At 49.2% G+C, this 18646-nt stretch overlaps 1 protein-coding gene across 1 annotated transcript; it reads right to left on the minus strand.

The window, feature by feature from the left end:
- Window positions 1-15253: 15253 nt before the first annotated feature.
- On the minus strand, window positions 15254-18585 carry tank (EI24 domain-containing protein tank). The gene is made up of 2 exons (XM_065454275.2): window positions 17362-18585; window positions 15254-16021 (listed from the first exon to the last, which is right to left on the minus strand). The coding sequence occupies exons 1-2, from the start codon at window positions 18300-18302 to the stop codon at window positions 15829-15831; spliced, it is 1134 nt and encodes a 377-aa protein (XP_065310347.1). The 5' UTR covers window positions 18303-18585; the 3' UTR covers window positions 15254-15828.
- Between the last annotated feature and the right edge of the window lie 61 nt (window positions 18586-18646).

The following is an 18646-nucleotide window of genomic DNA, read 5'->3' on the forward strand; positions in this document are numbered from 1 at the left end:
GTTGACGAAGATCGCGCAGTTAAGAAAGACGCGGAGAGCGTTGGTAAACGCCGACCCGTTTCCGCAAAAAGGCAGTCGGAGGGAAGCTTGCCATCGGTTCACGAGATGAGTGCGATAAGCGTCTCCGACAAAGTTCGAAAACGGTCGGCCGACAGCGGCAGCACCAAAATGAGACGCCCGTCAGGCAGGATGAGCATGTCGGAAGGCGGTGCACCTACTGGACATGAAAAAATATCGCCTAAAGAAAAACGGAAAGAGTCCTTGAAGACAAGTGGGAAAGATGGTGATCAGGAGTCCAAGCAAACAACGACTTCAAAGAGACGCAAAAAGTCTTTGAAGTCGCCTGATAAATCAGATATCGGAATTGAGAAATCCCCAAAGGAACCTTCGCAAGTAAAATCTCAGCCGGAACCCTCCGTAGCGAGCGTTCCTATAAGTCCAGAAGACAAAAAAGTTTCCTCAGATCTACCTGCGGGGAAAGGCCGAAGAGAGTCTGCTGCATCGAAAAGAACGAAGTCTCAAGAATCGTCTGCCAACACCACGCCTAAAGCTTCGGGAACGGAAATAGCAACAAAGAAACCGGACAAGGCAGCCCTTAAATCAAGCGTTCACGGTGATCGAGAAAGGACAACAATGCTTTCGGAAGAACTGGTATTAACCAAGGGCGATCAGCATACGTGGGCCCCGGAAAGAACGAAGTCTCAAGAAGCGTCTGCTAACACCCCGCCTAAAGCTTCGGGAACGGAAATAGCAACAAAGAAACCGGACAAGGCAGCCCTTAAATCAAGCGTTCACGGTGATCGAGAAATGACAACAATGCTTTCGGAAGAACTGGTATCAACCAAGGGCGATCAGCATACGCGGGACCCGGACACCTCTCTGCACAGCATATTAAAGCGTCATCATCGCTCCAAAACGTCCAAGAAGCCGAAAAAAGCAGCGAAATACGCCGCCGGAGAAGCTTCTGAAAAGCATTCAAAGGCAGCAGAAGACACCGAGGCGTCCGTCGGTTCTGGAAGACTTGCTAGCAGGCACAAGGAGGCGTCGCCGAAGGAACCAGAAGTTCCCGAGAAAGCCGACAAACCGACGACAACGAAGACGGCTGAGTCGGAGACAGGCGAACCGGTTTCGAAGAGTAGCCTCAAGTCGCTGGCCATCGATGATCCCGCCTCGGAGCAGAAAGATCCCGACACAGTTGCCATCGAAAGGGCACGAAGACAATCCGTAATTAGAACGGAACATCTGCTGGACGAGAAAGACTGGGACGACTTTCTGATCGGCTTCGAGCTTGCTCTGAGCCCTTACCGAGTGTTGGTGGGCCTCCAACCGTCTGCGTCATCTCAAGATGAAGGAGGAGCTTCTCGGAAAGGCGCCAAGCGTCTTAAGGGCCGGAAGCCCCACAAGAAGGGTCGAAGAATGAGCATCGTCAGAATACATAAAACCGACATAGAGCGCAAGAAGAAGAAAGGCCACAGCGGGGTGGAGTCGTCGTCGCCGCTGACGCTGTTAGCTCCTGAATCGGCGGCGGACGAGCAAACGGCCGACACCGGCCGCAAAGGGAAGAGGAGCAAGGACGCGTCGTCAAAGTCAGCGAAAGCACGAAAGCGTGCGGCCACAGCCGAGGAAACGGGTGCCAGCGCGACGGCAACAACCCTATCGCCGACAACGCGCGACTCTCGGCGGAAGAAGACTTCGGCCACGAGTCGCGGCTCTGCCGAAGGCAAGGGGGCCGGCGTTACGGGGCGCGACGAGTTGGCAGAGCCCGGTGATCGGGAATTCTTGGAGGAAGACGAGGAGGACGAGGCGAGGAGGAAAAAGAAAAAGAAGAAGAAGAAGAAGGAAGGCGCGAAGAAGCGCAAGCACAAGAAGCGGAAGCGCAAGCGCAAGAGGAGAAATCGCCCCATCGGCTACAGATCGGGCAGGCCCACCTGCCGAATTTTGTGCCCCATCGTCCTCGGTCTGTTGCTCGCCCTAATCGTCCTGTTGTTCCTGCTTCTCAGGGTTCTCGCCACGGCGAGCACCGCGACCTTCCCCACGACCACGACGTACCTGACGTTCACATATCCGACCCCTCGATCCACGCCCACTGCAAGCACTCCGAGAACGGTTCCGCCTCCGGTGCCCCCTGCCCTGCCACCTACACCACCACCGACCCCTTCTAAGACGATGCCGCCTGTGTCGGACGTTTACGTCTGTCCAACGGAGGTGTGCCGACGCGAGGCAACCTACCTTGTTAACTTACTGAACACCGTCGACTCAAAGCCGTGCGACAACTTGCTCGCTTATGTCTGCGACGCCTGGTCCCGGGATAACCCGGCGGGTCCTGAAGGCGTCGGTTCATTCGTGTCGCGTGGCACGATGATTCAGGACGCTTTGGCGCAAACGCTCATCGAGATCATTCGAAGCACGCAAGGCAAAGACTTTGAGGTTGCGGCTCTCTTGTACGGGTCGTGCGCGTGGCGACCCGAGTCAGAATCGGCAGTCGCGTTCGCGCAGGACATGTTCAGGACCTGGGTCATCAAAGCGTGGCCCCGCAATGCAAGCGCAAAGGCGCAGACTAGCGACGTGTCGCAGTTCGCAGCCGAAGTATTCCGGGACTTGGGCGTCAGCGCGCTGCTTGAGGTCACGATTGGCGTGAGCCCCAAAGGTGTGCGCCAAGCAGTCGTAGAGCTCGACAGACCTCAGTTGCTGTTCTACAGGTCCGACGAGTCTTCTGCTGAAGTGGACGCCTTGCTTCGCGGTGCAGTCGAAGAGGCTTTGGCTGTATTCACCCAAAGTACTTCTCCAGAGGTTGTGGACCAAACGAAACGCATGTTCGTCGGGCTCGCCAGGCTGCCCGACGATGGTCAACCTGACACCTCTGGAACGCCAGAACGGTGGATTTTAGTGGAGTTTCGCAAGCTCGACGGCGGATTGCAGAAATTTCTTGGCAAACTTTTTGACAACATCGTTCACCCAGGCGAGGAGCCGGACGTGATCTTGAAATCTCCGACGTACGTTCACCAAGGACTGGTCCGCTTCGTCAACAATTCAGATCCGGTCCAGGCTCTCAACTACATGGGCTTCTTGGTTGTGGTACGGCTTGCGCCTTTCTTCCCCGATAGGATGAGGTACGTGCGAGGCCTGTTTGCCAAAAGCATGCTCGGCAGGTCCTTGCGCGACGTGACGAATTCCTCCAAACTCTGTCTCCTGGCAGTCGAGTCCCTTCTACCCGACTGCTTTGCCAAGGCAGCCGCACTCATACGCGAGAGGTCCGGCGCCGAACTAGGCGCGAGAGATGTCCTCTCTCGGCTGAAGACCCTGTTCGGAAGAGAGATTCAGCACTTGTCCTGGTTAGGAGAGCTGTCGGCCCTTTTCGTGCGCTACAATTTGCGCAAGAATCGCGTCATTCGATTCGGTCGTCCTCGTCCAGGACCGTGCGTCCAGTGGCGAGGTGACGCCCAGGACCTGGCCCTGAAGCGCTACTTCCACATATCGCTGATGCGACAGCAGGAGAAACTTCAGGCCGTCCTCAACTACAGCGCCGCCGCGAACGCCCTCGCCTTCGAGTCGGAGCTGGACACCGAGGTCAGGTACGACCCGTCGCGCCGACTCGTCCACGTCCCGGCGGTCATCATGAACCCCCTCACGCGCACCAACGACTCCTTCTTTGCCTTGCACCTGCCGCGAGTCGCCACGAGGCTGTACCGGGCCATGGTCAAGATGCTCACGGAGGAAGACCCGTACGGCGGGCTGCACACCCTGATGCCGGGGCTCACCGAGAACTCTGCGCAGGCCCTGGGTTCCTTGCTCGGCTGCATCGAGAGCAACCTGGGTAGGGAGCACGGCATCGAGCCCTACAAGAAGACGCTACGGAAGGCCGTGCTCGAACAGGCGGTGGCCATACATCTGGCTTTCCGGGCCTTTCGCGAGATGCTGCACGTGAGGCGCATCTGGAACCTCGACTATCGCCTGCCCAACTTGAACCTCACGTCCGACCAACTGTTCTTCGTATACTTTGCGCTCGATAACTGCAACACAGCGGACTCGGTGTACCGCAGGCGGCAGCCGAGAGCGGCCGAAGATATGTACAGAGTCCATATGCCCCTGGGGTATTTGCAGGAGTTCTCTGACGCTTTTCAATGCAACCGGCAACCCGTTTGCAAGATCTTTCTCTAAATTGTGTTGTAATTATGGATGCGATCGAACATTGTTCAGACGATATGCGTGGTATTCTTTATCGCAGTCTCTTTAAAATGCGCACTTGATTTTATAGAAATGCCGGTCAAGAATATATCCTCATACGGCCATAATGAAAGCGGTGTTGTTGTTTTTTTCGTTACTCGCTCCTTTACGCACCTTACATTTTACGCATGCATAGCCTACGTGTATTAGGGTGTAGACTGTAAGTTCACCTGAATAAAACATTTGTTTTTCGCTTTCTCTTGTTTCTTTACCGCTGCAGACTTCGCTCTTCGCACATACCGAAATTGTTGGTTCATCCTGACCATCCTGCTTTTAATGCGGACAATAGGAAGTTCCGCCAGTTAATTGGCTTCTGCCAGTATACAGGGGAATCCACGTACTTCCAATGTTGCCAAAATATATGAAGCATATACGTCAGCATGTGGACACAGGTGTGCGCGGCGATTTTGCAGCGAAGCTGTATAGCTCTGCCTCCCAATGGCAGGGTATGTCCTCTCCGTAGGCAAACACTGGGAGGGTGCGCGCCCCGCGCATTGCTGGGTTCCTTGCAGCACCGGCAGATGGCGCTCGCCTCCGCGGCAGCGGCGGCGCCGGCCGTGCAGGGGAAGTAAAGAAAAGAACCAGAAAGCTCGCCTTCGCGCAGCGTTCGCCCGAAGCGTTTCCCAGTAAAGATTGCGGTTGCATAAGCTGCAATTGCCGGGAAGCTATCCTGTATCGCCCCCCACCGCCACCATAACCAGCCTTATTTTTCGCATTTCGCAGACATTCAACAAAAGATGAAACGCCACCATAGAATATAATATGTATCATTTATCCAGTAATCCCTTGCCACATGCACTGCTGCTTTATTTTAATGCGCTATAGGCTGTCGTACAATGTGGTTATCCGGCTCCGGCTCCGGAGCCGGCTTATCTTAAATGATCTCCAACCACGCACCAGCCACTATATGATACACACTTTCGCAAGGAAACAACATTAACGGCTTTCTCTTTTTGTATAAGGAAATACACAAGGTATTCATAGTCGCGCAGTCATGAATGTGTGTGTAGGTTTCTCTTCAGGACGCTACTTATATCGCAGAAACAAAGACGCTTAAGAAGGTTACATCTTCCTAGAAATGAAAATCAACCTCCCCCTAAAAAAATGTTGCTTTTCAAGGCAGTATAGGCATCAACAACTCGGAATGCTAACACACACGGATAAGCTGAGCAACGGTTGTAGCCCATACACATATTTCAGTTGCTGACCTATTTAGAGTAAAGGTTTATATTATTTGAGCAAATGCTAAATGATTTAAACATGTCTAATAGTCCAATTATCTAACAGCACAAATAAAATTAAATTCTGGGTTTTCACGTGCCAAAACTACGACCTGGTTACGAGGCCCGCCGTAGTGAGGGAACTCCGGATAAATTTGACCACCTGAGGTCTCTAACGCGCACCCAGTGTGCGGTACACGGGCGTTTTTCCATTTCGTCCCTATCGAAATGCGGCCGCCGCGGCCGGGATTTGATCCTGCGACCTCACAGGGTGACAGCGCAACTGCTTCTCAGGCTTCCCGGCAACTGCAGCGTGTGTAACCGTAATGGTTGCCGGGAAACGCCGGCCGCGAACGCTATGCACGAAGGCGGGTTTTCTTGCAGAAACACGGCCTCTTGCGTGGGCCACGATGCGGTGGAGGCGAGCGCCGTGTGGAGGTGTTGCAAGGAACCTGGCGCGTCGCTCCGTGGCCCCCGAGATACTCACGCGCCGGCGCGCGCAAATGGCGGACGCCGTGGCCGGTCTATGAATGGTAGAAACACTGGAAAACGTGGTTTCTTTGAGTTTTCGCGTAAAAGAATTACGTTTTCTTGTATAGTCGTATCACAATCCAACGTTACCATGTCTGTAGGTTGTGTGTGAGTCGTACTTTACGATTTTCTACGCATTTTAGCTTGAGAAATTCAATTAGTTAAGTAGCTTCCTTGCGCGACATGGCCTGGGTATGGTGGTACGAAAATCTTTTTGCCGAAACGATGTCTGACACCGCATTTTTAGCGACACGGGGTCCTTACCGCTATCGCATTAACATCGTGAGCCCTTCCACTCTGTGAATGTGAATGACCAGCGAAGCGGTTTAGCACACGACACAGATGTGACATAGAAGTTTGAACAAAAACACGTCATGGTGACGATAGGTATGCATTATTATTAAATGCCTCTGTCATATACATCGTAAAGGGTGTATTATGTACTTACGGTGTTATTATGAGGCAGTGCTTAAATCGCTGTTGGGCTGTGCTGGCGTAAATTTGGAGCATTGCGAGAATAATGACGATTGTAGGTCCCTTTGGGGCAGGATTACACCTTGAAGGATGCAACTGTTGAGGGAGTCAGGACGCGAAGGATCCGCAATCGCTTCGTTGGATTTTGTGGGCGTATTTGGCGCACTGCGAGAATAATGCCGACTGTGGGTCACTTTGAGTCAGGATTACACATTAAAGGGCGCAACTGTTGAGGGAGTGAGGATGCGACGGTGCCGCAATCACTTCGTTGGATTGTGCAGGCGTATTTGTCGCATTACGAGAATGACTTGAGTAGAAACAGCGCAAAGAAACAGGACATAACGAAGGCCGAGAACAACAGCGCTTCCTTACGTCCTGCTTCTTCGCACGGTTTGTGCTCAAGCCGCGAACCAACCAGCCCAAATGCGTACGTTTCCACCAGGACATGACGTCGACTGTTGTTGTGGGACAGAATTGCAAGTGTGTAGCTATTTAGGGGAGTGAAGTTACGGTGGTATTAGCTATCACCGTTGCAGTGGACTGTCAAAAGTTTGCCCCCTCTGGGACTTATCTGGCTTATCTTGCCCCCAAAACACAATCGTCACATCACCCGGAGCTTGTAGGTCAGGAACAGCATGCGCATTATCAGCGTGAAATAGCGATCTTGACAGGAAAGTAAATAGCGCAGAGGTTTAAACAAAGGAAAAGCAAGCAAGACCGTTGACGATATTGCTTTGTTCAGGGACAAGATACGGGCCAGAGGCTTGTTTAGCGTCTGTGTGCTATAGCGCCTAAACCACAAATGCCTCTGCAATATACGAATTGGGTCCTAATGTCCAAGCCGACACCTGCTAGACATCACAGGCAGTCACATTTTTTGCCAGAAAAATCTGGCAGGTACAATCAGGTATCAAAATCCAAAAATCAGGTACAGTAGTACAATAGTGTACTGTATACGTGTGCACACTATTGTACCTGATCTTACTGTGCGGATGTTGTGCTCGTTGCATCTGTCGCACAGCGTCTGCTGCAAACGTAATACTTACTATAGCGAACTCTCCCCAAAGGGCCCTGATATGCGAGCAGTCAAGCATGCACGTGACAGCCGCAGCTTATGCTATGTAAATCCGATCTGCCTGCCCCCCTCCCCCCCCATACAGGGCATCTAAAGTATGTTTAAAATATACAAGTGTTAAATGTGGGCAACATTTCAGCAACACTACTTGCACGACCTTTTTGGTGGTTGTGGGAACTTAGATTTTTTGTAGTAAAATAGACAAAAATAACATCTCGGTGGTTGTTAATGCAACGTAGGCGGTTGGCTGGTACATTCAGCGCATTAAGGCAAGCCCCACGGAAATCAGTTTCGCTGAAATGCTATATATGCTAGTTCGATTCGTCGCAACCTTCGTGAACTATTTCGTTACACTTCCATACCTCTTCTGCGCACTCTTAAAACTGTTGCACCCTTTGGGGTGTAAATTTGTCCCACAACAATAATCGTCATCCGCCTTGCTTGCGTTTCCTTTCCTGAAAACTCGGCGCTCGCTACTTTCCTGTCGAGAATGCTGCGTCACACTGATAACGCGCATGCCGTTCGTGACTGGGAAGTACCGGGCTCGCAGCGTTAATGAAAGGAAACGCGGGCAAGACGGATGACGATTATTGTTGTGGGACAAGATAAGCCCCAAAGGGTGTACATTTTTCTAAGAGTGTGTGCTCGTTCATGAGTCGGAACGGAACCGCCCGTGGACGAGTCCTGCAGCACACAATGTCAAACAATTTACACCCTTAAAAGTAAACGAGGGTGTAAATCTGTCTATAGCATACACCTGTAAAAACAGAAAGGGTGTGACTTATACCCTTTCACCATTCACTTTTTAAAATATTTACACCCTTTGGGGCTTATCTTGTCCCACAACAACAATCGGCATCTATCTTGCCCGTATTTCCTTTCTTTAACGCTGCGAGCCCGGTACTTCCAAGTCACGAACGGCTTGCCCGGTATCAGCGTGACACAGCATTCTCGACAGGAAAGCAGCGAGCTCTGAGTTTCTAACAAAGGAAACGCAAGCAAGGCAGACAACGGTTATCGTTGTGGGACAAATATACACACCAAAGGGTGCAACTGTTTTAAGAGTGTGTACACCCTTTAGGTGAAAGGGGGTGTAAGTCTGTTTTATCTCACACTTTTACAACCAGAAAGGGTATAAGGCACATTTGCACCCCTATTCACTTGTAGTGGTGTAGATACGTCTATAAGTCACGCCCTTACATCATTTCTGGGTGAAACGGTGTGATGGAGTTACAGACGCATTGACACCCTTAAATGTCAAAGAGGGTGTAAATCTGCGTATGGCACACACCTTTGCACCCAGAAAGGGTGCGAAATATAGACTCATTTACACCTTCATTACCTTTTAAGGACGCAAATTGTTTTACAGCTTACGCGTCTCCCGCAGATGTAGCAAATGTTGCGAACTCGTTCTGCACGAAACCTGCACAGTATTCCGCAGACAGACCGCGGTGTACCGGCGAATGGAATAGCGATCGATGTGCAGCTCGCCCCTCCCGGAGTACTAGTACATACAAAAAAAGTTAGGACGCACTGGGCGTATCTTGCCCCCCCCCCCGAGCAATAATCTTTATCTGTATTAATTGCTTGTGCTTCCATTCATGTAAATTCAGCGCCCGTTACTTCCCTGTCAGCAATGATATGTGACGCTGATAACGCGTATACCCTTAGTGCCCTGCAAGTAGGGGGCGCGCAGCGTTGAAGCAAGGAAAAGTGCACGCAAGATTGATAACGAATATTGTTTGGGGACGAGATAAGCCCCAGAGGGTTCAAGCTTTCTTTTTTTTTTAACTTTGAAACGCGCAGTTCTGTTAACAGAAACTCTCGCTGTGCTCTATACCACTTTCGCTATATGGGCCAGATTAGGAATGACCAGCACAACAGGACTTGGAAGAGGATATAGATATATTGACCTATGGAAAGGGGCCAAAATTAGTGAGGTTGTTATTCAAAAAGCTTGCACGCATTCAGAAAAAGCAAAAAAAAAGAAAAGAAAGAGAAGAAAAAAAAGACAGCAGTTAGAACCTCATAACACGGCTGTTTGTGTTACATTCACTGCGTTTTGTTCCACAAAGCAGCTGGCCGTTGACACGAACTGAACGGAACAATCGAAGGTCAATAAGCGCAAACGAGACAATGAGAATAAACGCGCACCAAAAAATGAGCCTTTTGTAGTTTGGTGCCGTTTACATATCGTTCACGGAAGAACATGCTCGTGTCGCCCATTTGTTCGTGAGCGTTTTGGAAAGTGCCGCACGTTCGTTTTTCCATTAGGGGGGGATTCGAATACAAATGGGGTATATATTCGCGGCCATCCAAACCTAAAACATTTATTCCGTCTACTGCGAGGACGTTCTGTAAATTGAACATGAATAATAATACAGTGATATATCCCGAACCGCGCTCCCGTATCCCAAATCGAATGTGAAGTATAGCATACATTGCCACGCCCCCCCCCCTTCTTCCCTACCCCAACAGGAAAAATTTTGTCGCCAAACAGGTTACAAAAGTTTTGTAATTTCTTTGTTTACACACAAACGGAAAGAAAATACTCATAACTGGCTCGTACATTGTAATACTTTAGTTCTGCAAAACGGTCGCAGTTTCGCCCGAAAGGCGAAGCATCGATTGCGACAGTAAATCAGTGGACAGCTGTACGAAGTAAGGATGGTAGGTTTATCGGCGGCGCAAACTTGTAAACAAAGGCATACATTAACTAAACGAACAAGCGTGGTGTTCACGCGCGCACAAGCAAACACGAACGCAGCTCACTCGATGACCGCAGAAACTTGCTGTCAATACGATATAATGAGGAAGTGCGGCAGCAGCGGCGAGCGACTTGACCTTCGTGCTGCATCTCGCATCAACGCGAACTAAGCCGCGAAAACACAGCGCACGGCGGACTCGGTCCTTGTCGTAGATGGCTTTCAAGATACTGCGGTCCGGGCAGGCCCGCACCTAAAGCCCCTTAAACTTCGTAAAGTAGTGCCACGCTTTGAAGAATGCCGCCTCCTCCTCGCGCGCTCTGGCCGAGGCCGCCGCCGCGTCGCTATTGGCCTGATAGCATCACGTGGGACCACGCGCCTTGCTTCAGCGCCATTTTTGCTCGAGAAGCGCCTACGGAGTGGCGAGGAGCGCATGTTGGGGCCATTGCTACGCTCGAGCAATGTAGGTGGCGCCACGGTCGAAGAGGGAGCGCGAAAGAGAGGAGAAACGAGGAGGAGTGAAGGCGGAGGAGGAGAGTGGCACTACTTTACGAAGTTTAAGGGGCTTTACCCGCACCCGCCTCCCTCCCCTCTCCCCGGAGCCTTGCGCGCGACGCAAGACGGCACGCTTCCTCCCCGCTTTCTTCCCTCGAGTGCGCGAAATGGAGCCGTGATTGGCGGCCCACTCTCGTACGCTTTACTCGCACATACAGCATACGGCGACGCCGATGCCAGAAATGACGTCATCCGTAACGTCACACGTTTGAATATCATAACTGTTTGGTAATACTGCGTACGTCTTAGGGCGTACATTAGATGGACACGACGGAGACGCTACATCAGTTTAAGCTAACAAAGCATTAATTAATTTTCGTTAATTTCATGGCAAGAGCATGGCAAGAAGGAAAAAAAAGCCAAATTGCCATTTCTGGGATTTCCCACGGAAGCACACCACTCGCGCACATCAGCCTGCGCATCAGTCAGGAATTTAGAGTTTTTTTTTTTCGTACTTAAAGCCTTTGTGGCGCAGTAAAATTTAACAAAACCTGCCGACTTCAGTCTTTGGCTCATGTAGAATGCAATTTAAGCCATCTTTAGGGACAAAAAATAATAACTAGACCCGAGCAGACACCCTCGAAATTCGCGACGTCACAGCTGGCTAGTGCGGAAGCTTCGAGGCGGCATCACTACGTCTATGGTCTTTCATAGCGTACCGAGCTTCATTTCATTGCAAAAGAGGCCTTCTCGGCATTGTAGAAGCCTAGTTTACCCATACAGCTAAACGCTTGTGTTTCTTTAGCATCCTCTTTAGGATCCCCAACGTGTTCAAAACTGATCCGTTGACTCCTCATCACAGCACCTTTCATAGTCATCGGTTGCTTTCAAATGTTAAATCCCACTATGCTTTTTTTTGTGTGCGTGTGCTAATTTACATGCTAAGTTCAATTCTTTTGTGCGACATGTGATTAAACTTTCATTTCAAATTGTTTCTCCTAAAATACCAAAAGTGGGCATCACTGCTTGAATGTGAAAGAGAGAATCACAAAGAAACAAAAATGTGCACAAAGCTTCAGACATATTTATTTGCATCCCAAGTAGTGTGCTTTTACAAAGCCAAATGTGTGGCAGCAATGATTAAGGGTGTTGTACTTAGCAAGATTAGCAACACCCAAGCATTGCACTAAGAAAACAAAAAGTGACATACTAGGCAACAAAACAAGCAGTCATCTAAAAACAATAAAACATGTTCATCCCAGACAGTATACAATACAAACACACACACACAGTACACGCACCCATATCCAGGCTTTATCGTCCAAACAGGCAAGTCATTTGTATCAGTATGTATATATTTGGTTCTATCTTAAGGAAGTCATGCACCACTGCGACACAAAAAAAGTCTTATATTTACATACTGATTTACATGATCACAGGCTCTCAGCATTTAAATAATACCAGCACCAATACACTCATATCACGTTCGAAGCACTGTCCAGCACACAGAAGGCTTTGCTTGCAGAGTCTATAAAACCCTATGTTGCACAAAAGCAGCACGAGTTCGAAGTAAAAGCAAAGTCCTCATAAAAAACAAAAAAATAAGAAAGGCTATATTGGTGGCTCCTTGCCTCTTTGGAACACCCATGTGTAACCCCTTTGGGGAGTTAGTAGACTTCCATTTGAGTATATATTCCCCTTGTGATTAACACCACTTTGTTGTCATGTGAGTGATAAATCACAAAGGTTCAAAATAAGTTCCCCAAGTAATTACTGACAACAGTCAGGTTTGCTCTTCAACACCCTTTCTGCTTCAGAGCTAGTAACGCAAGCATGACACTCTACAATGGCCAATAGTTCTATTATTCACAGTTGCTATCCGCCAGGGGCAGATAGAAGGTAGCCTCCAGGGGGGAAGGAAGGCTCATCAAAGCATATATATTCTGGATTCACCAGTGCTATCAGCTAATAATAAATACTGAAAGCGGCAAAGCTTCTTTTGTAAAGACTGTGCCTACGAGGTTGAATAAGCTGTCCCAGAGTGAACGAGAAGTAAAAATGAAACCTGAGGACAGAAGTGCTCCTCTTGTTTAACCCTTCAAGTTTCTTGCAGCCTTGTAAGCTCACATACACACAAGGAAATTCAGCATACCGCGTATTTACTTTCGTGGACCCCAAGACCTCAGCTTCCACTTTCAGGCATATACAAGTGACTTCTGTCCACTAACTGCATGCACGTATATATATATGCAGAGAGAAACAACCAAACTGTTCCTAAGGCATTTCCATATTGTTTGCTTAACAGTAACTGCAAGAGTAGTGGAAATGACAACTGAGCACTATGAAATTCTTCGTGTCCTGCTCTTTTTTACCGAGACAGACTCTTTTATAAAACTATGATGCACAGTGCGTGGAGGCACTGCTACCAGTGTAATCATGGAGGTACACCTGAATACGACCAGGAAACGAAATAGAGGGGATGTAGTGGAACAGGAAACATTCTGTGCTGCTTACACTTACTATAATTAACACTCTAGCCCAACAGGGATGAACTGTGGTGCCACACAGAGACAAGGACAGAAGATTTAAGGAACAAAATTATTGCAACAGTATGTGTTGCGCTACATTGACCATCTTGTTTACTAGCCAAGCTGAGTTTTTCTTTGCTTTACCACAAGCTATTCAACATTACGTGAAACCACTTCTAGCAGCAGCATTGTGGAAACCCCAGACAGCAATAGTTAGTTGGGAAAGCTGTAAAAGTATCTATATTGCACATGAAAATGACAACATCAACAAGCTCATGCGGACTGAACCGTTAAATGTGCATTTCAATGGTCTCTTTTCTTTATCGGTGGCTGAAGAGCCTTACAAGATGCATTCTTAGAACACTGAAGGTGTGCTTCCCCACAGCACCCTCAAAGATTGTACACATGATGGTTATGGTTCGCTGTGTGTGTCCATACCCAATGTTTATACATTGCATGTTTTCCTTCAGTGTTTGCCTGTTGAAATAAAGTTCAGATTAAAGTTTGCACTTGCCCTGGCCAGCAGCCCATACTGGCCTAGTACATTTCTTCAATTTGTGACAATGGGGGTCTCAGAACAGTGCCTTTCCTGATCTCATCCGAGAGGTAGTGCAGGGCTTGTGTATGTCATGCCGTGCCGGTTCTGCACCAGCGACAACTCGCAATGGACTGGTGGGAACTATTTCACAAAGTGCAGGGCAAATCGAATGGAGCCGAAGTTGTTTTACTACCCTCTTAGCATTGACAGAAAGCAATGCCAATGTCCCACAAACTTCTCCCTACCAGCTCTGCAAATCCTTCACAAAAGAAAGAGGGGATTAAGTTAAATGCACGAGCCTTGGGCATGTACAATAATGTACCGCAAGCTTTTGCAACAGATAAGGCAGATGGAAAACGTTTCTGCAACACCCTATGACCAAGTGAAAGTAGAGCTCGGGCACGCAAGCTATAGAAGTCATGGTCCCACTCTTCATGCTAGTGTGCTTTAAAGCAGTTTAGCCATAACCAATTAATGCACAGCTGGCATGCAGCACTGACAAGCTTAAAACTGCTGCCGACATTGAGCCTGCCGATACAGGGAGGCCCTTATTGGTCGGGAAGTGTACACAAAACGCGTAAAAGACAGTCAAGAGTTATTGACCGTTATACAGTAAGTTAAAGAAACACTAAAGGATATTAGGTCAAGCTAGATTGAAAAGTTAGGCTTCTGTAATAACGAATTCGCCAGTCATAGCAAGAACAGAGCTTTTGTAAGAGAAAAGGACATGAATGAAAAATTGGAGTGGTGCCACCCGTTGTGGACTGCGGTACCTCTTCTGCGACATCAGTACTGTCCGATTCACACAAAGCAACACAGACGGAGATCACATGGACATTATGTCAACTCGTCCATTTTGGCGTCAGAGGTTGAAATTGATGAGCAGCATCAGGACCTTCGATAGCAATTTTCCACGAACGAAGTGATGTACTGGCACACAGAAAACGATAATAAACTAAAGATCTATTGATCTAGCTTGGCTTAATATTTTTCCCTCAGTGTCTCTTTAGCATAGTGGTGCCTGCAAACAACTTTCACCATCAGGTTTCTACAAAATTTAGCAGCCACAGATAAGAATAGATTATATGCAGCTAACGTTGCTATAAGGTCTACCACATATGGACTCTGATATCGGGGTTGCTATCAGGGTCTATATGTAGTAGACCTGACAGCTAACATCAGTTCTACAAAGAAATATAGAGTGCTGCTGCTTGCTAGCTAAAATAAAAAGGCATAAGTGATGGCATATGTTGGCAAGAAATTGAGATGCCTGTGATGTATCAATTAAGAATCACGACTGTGTGCTCCATCCGTGTACATGCTACATTAAATTATAAGTTTTTATTCAATGGTCCTGCATGACATGGGGCTAAAGGAACAAGGCTTATTCCAATTCAAACCTCCAAAAATATTTTATAAGCTGATTGACACCAATGCGGTGAAAGAGAGACTAGCACAGCAACTGAAAACAATAAAACATGCACTTTTATTTCGACATGGTACCTTATAAAAGATGCTTTGTTCAATAGGAACAAAAGAACATAATCTCTACAGCATACTTTATATTATGTGCATGGGACTGTTCACAGCTGTGTCCAGACTACTCAGGGTGCTGTTGATGCAATGCAGCAGTGACAACCGAGGTGCAACTGTTAGCGAGCAAAAGTGTCTCAATACACCCGGCCCTGCTTTTAAAAAGTTCGTACACAGCAGTCAAGGATACATCACAAAGTTCTCAAACCTTGACTGACAGGTCAATAATAATAAAAACTAAAACAGCGATGTGCCCTTGAATATAGCTGGGCATGTGACACAGTCGCTGGAGCAACAGCCATCCAATGATAAATGCTCGCAAGCTGCTGCAGCCACCTCAGTCGTCAGACGACCCAATCCTGGTGGCCTTGGCATGTGTTGTATCGACGCTGCGAGGGAGGCCGTCACATTCGTGAACGGCGCGGTTTACGAATGTGACGGTGACTGCTAGACAATCTTGCACGGAGTGAAGCCAAGACGTGCACAGCGTGGCTGTGCCGGTCCATCAGCTGGGAGTGGCGGCGGTTCTCGGGCGCAATGCACGGGGAGACAAGGACTGCTTCCGGTGCTCACGGGTGACCGACCGCTTTTGTCGCGAGACTGTGGGACGAATGGGCTTGGCGGTGCAGTTGGCTGTCAACCGATGGAAGATCGCGTTGGAGACCCAGATGGACGGAGAGAATAGTTGAAGGGGAAACCTGGAAGCACGAGAGGTAGCGCATGGTCACAATATGATATAGATCAAAGTGCAGTGTTAAGACATAACCCTGCAGCAAAACACACGCAAATGTCACGGGCACTGTTGCTATTAGTAGCGCCTGTGACGACACTTTATAGCTGTGTGGTGGGGTATGCGTCTATGGACAGTTTTCTTTGTGGTTGCGCATTCGCACTGAAGTAATGATAGCCTTAAGCAAGGACCAACTAGTCAGTAACATCTTCTCCCAAGATAAGAAAACGGAGGCCCTTCACAATGTGACTTGGCTTTTTAGAGGAATCAACTGATAGCACAACTACATTGCACTACTGAGAACTAATGCAACGACAGAGCAGAGGAGGTCGTGCTGGTCCACGTGCTCAATCTATGTCATGAACTGCATCAGCTGAACAGCAGTCTTGCAATGCACATGGAAAAGAAAGCCTCACAAACTGAGCCTTGCTAACTTGCATGAGACGCCACACACACACAGCTTCTTGTTATGCTCCTGCTCCAATGTGGCAGCTAGGATGACATCAATGCATCTTCTTCACTGTTGAGGTTAACCTGCATCGATGTTGTCGCAACACAGTCAGATTGCTGATGGCGTTTATGCCACAACCGCGGCAGAGCCTACAGAATCACAGCACAAGACACCAACGGATGCAGGTTCTCACCATGTCAGTTCTTCTGATCGGTGGCTAGGATGACGTCAGTGCAAACCCAGCTATGGCCAACACAAATATAAGATGGCTATGGTAGCAGACCCTGAAATTATGTCACCCTCGAGAGAGACAAACCAAACAGGCTCGCCCTACGAAATGCTTGTGTTAGCAGAAAGCCAAAGAACCTGTCCATGTGTAATCAACTAGTAGGGAAAAAGCTGACATGTTGTAGTCACAGGTCCTTCTGTCACCACTGCAAATCAATGTCGTGGTCAAATAAGTGAGCGCTGCATGTCAAAGTAGCATCTGCTCCATTTCCTCTCATTTAGCGTGATCTGAAGTCAAGGCGCTAAAACGACGGTGGGCAAAGAAGGAACACACACACAGGGCGCTTTTTTTTCCCAGGCGCCCTGTGTGTGTTCCTTCTTTGCCCACCGTCGTTTTAGCGCCTTGACTTCAGATCACGCTTAACCAACACGCCCAACTGTCCATCCTCTCATTTAGTTGTTTCTATACCAACTAAGTCGCTTTAAGTCATTCGCTGCCGCGCCCACGAAGACAGCTGTCCACTAAGGTGTCGCGCAGCGAGACGAGACTTTTCACACCACTGGGGTACTAAGAAAGTGTTCCTAGCGAAGCATCATCTGGCCGGCCCGTAGAACACGCGTTTGCTTACCTGGCAGTCCCAGTGGTCGGCGTTACACCGTGGGCGCTCAGGATGAACAGCGGGAAGAGGATCGAGAAGATGGAGCCGCTCATGAAGTACGACGTCGGCCACGAAGTGAGCACGGCCAGCGGCAGGCCGAACCCGATGAAGTACGGCCAGTTGCACTCGATGAACGAGAGCCGCCGGTGCAGCTCCCAGCCGCGGCTGCACCAAACGTACTCGAATGCGTACAGAGAGTACAGCAGGGACAGGTGGATCAGGCCGATGAGCTCACCTATCTTGCCGACGGGCAGCGCGGCTACGAGGTGCGACTGGAACAAAAACAGCGTCTGAACCAGCACGCTGAACAGCACGTCCGAGAGGAAGCGGCTCACGCTGGTCATAAGCGCGGGGCGTCCGCCGGTGACGTAGCGGAACGCGATGTTCGCAATGTCCTGGAACCACAAGCAGTTCACTATCTTGCTCAGCACAAACAGCGGAATCACCCAGAGCGCCTGAAACGTGCAGACGAGCAGCGGCTGCAACCAAGTCCATATGTTGTTCGCCGGCGAACTTTGGTGGTCGCCGAAAAGCAGGTCGATCAGCGACTGGACGGTGGGGAGGAGCAGGTAGTTGAAAGCGACTATGCTCAGTCCGAAGACGCCGCCGTTCAGGAGACAGCACTGGAAAATGCGGTACAGAAGCAAAGGCTCCTCCTTAGTCCGTAGCGGGGACGACGACAATGTCGACGGATGCTGCTGTTGAAACGCCGAGGAAGAAGCTCCGACGGCTGAAGCCTGCACCGCGGCCCTGCGTAGAGCCAGGGCAGTTGCAGGTTGTGACGGCGCGTCCGCGGCTCTCCGAGCAGATTTTCTTTGATCGGCATCCAGAGTTTTGATGACGCCGATGCCCACGATGGAATCGTAAACACCGCGCGCTAGTCCCACCAAACCGCACTTCAAGTCCTCCATCGCTCTCTCTCTCCACTTGTGTCTTGCGACGTGACTGGGGGGAAAAACTTTGTTGTTCCTCACTCAGCTGACTTGTAGACCAAGACGCAGTTTGCGTGCGCTACAAAGATTCGACAGTCCTAAGATTGCCCATTCTCACGCAGTCAGTCACACCCGTCATACGCACAATGGGAGTGGTTACGAATACAAAATTTACAGGATAAAAGCAGCACTCACGATCACAGTCACACATGCACACACACACACGCCACTCGGTTACCAGGGTCTGCGCATTTCTTTGTCTGTGTTGCTTTCCTTATAGCGGTTATAGGTGGCGCTATAAAACACGCATATTTCTTTCTACA

This window comes from Dermacentor albipictus, chromosome 8 (assembly GCF_038994185.2).
Source record: "Dermacentor albipictus isolate Rhodes 1998 colony chromosome 8, USDA_Dalb.pri_finalv2, whole genome shotgun sequence".
Classification (NCBI taxonomy): domain Eukaryota; kingdom Metazoa; phylum Arthropoda; class Arachnida; order Ixodida; family Ixodidae; genus Dermacentor; species Dermacentor albipictus.

Excerpts from the sequence above, each read along its gene's own strand:
- tank (XM_065454275.2), bottom strand. The coding sequence starts at position 18,302 with ATGGAGGACTTGAAGTGCGGTTTGGTGGGACTAGCGCGCGGTGTTTAC. Across the intron at positions 16,022-17,361 it reads CCGACCACTGGGACTGCCAG|GTTTCCCCTTCAACTATTCT; the intron begins GTAAGCAAACGC and ends TCGTGCTTCCAG.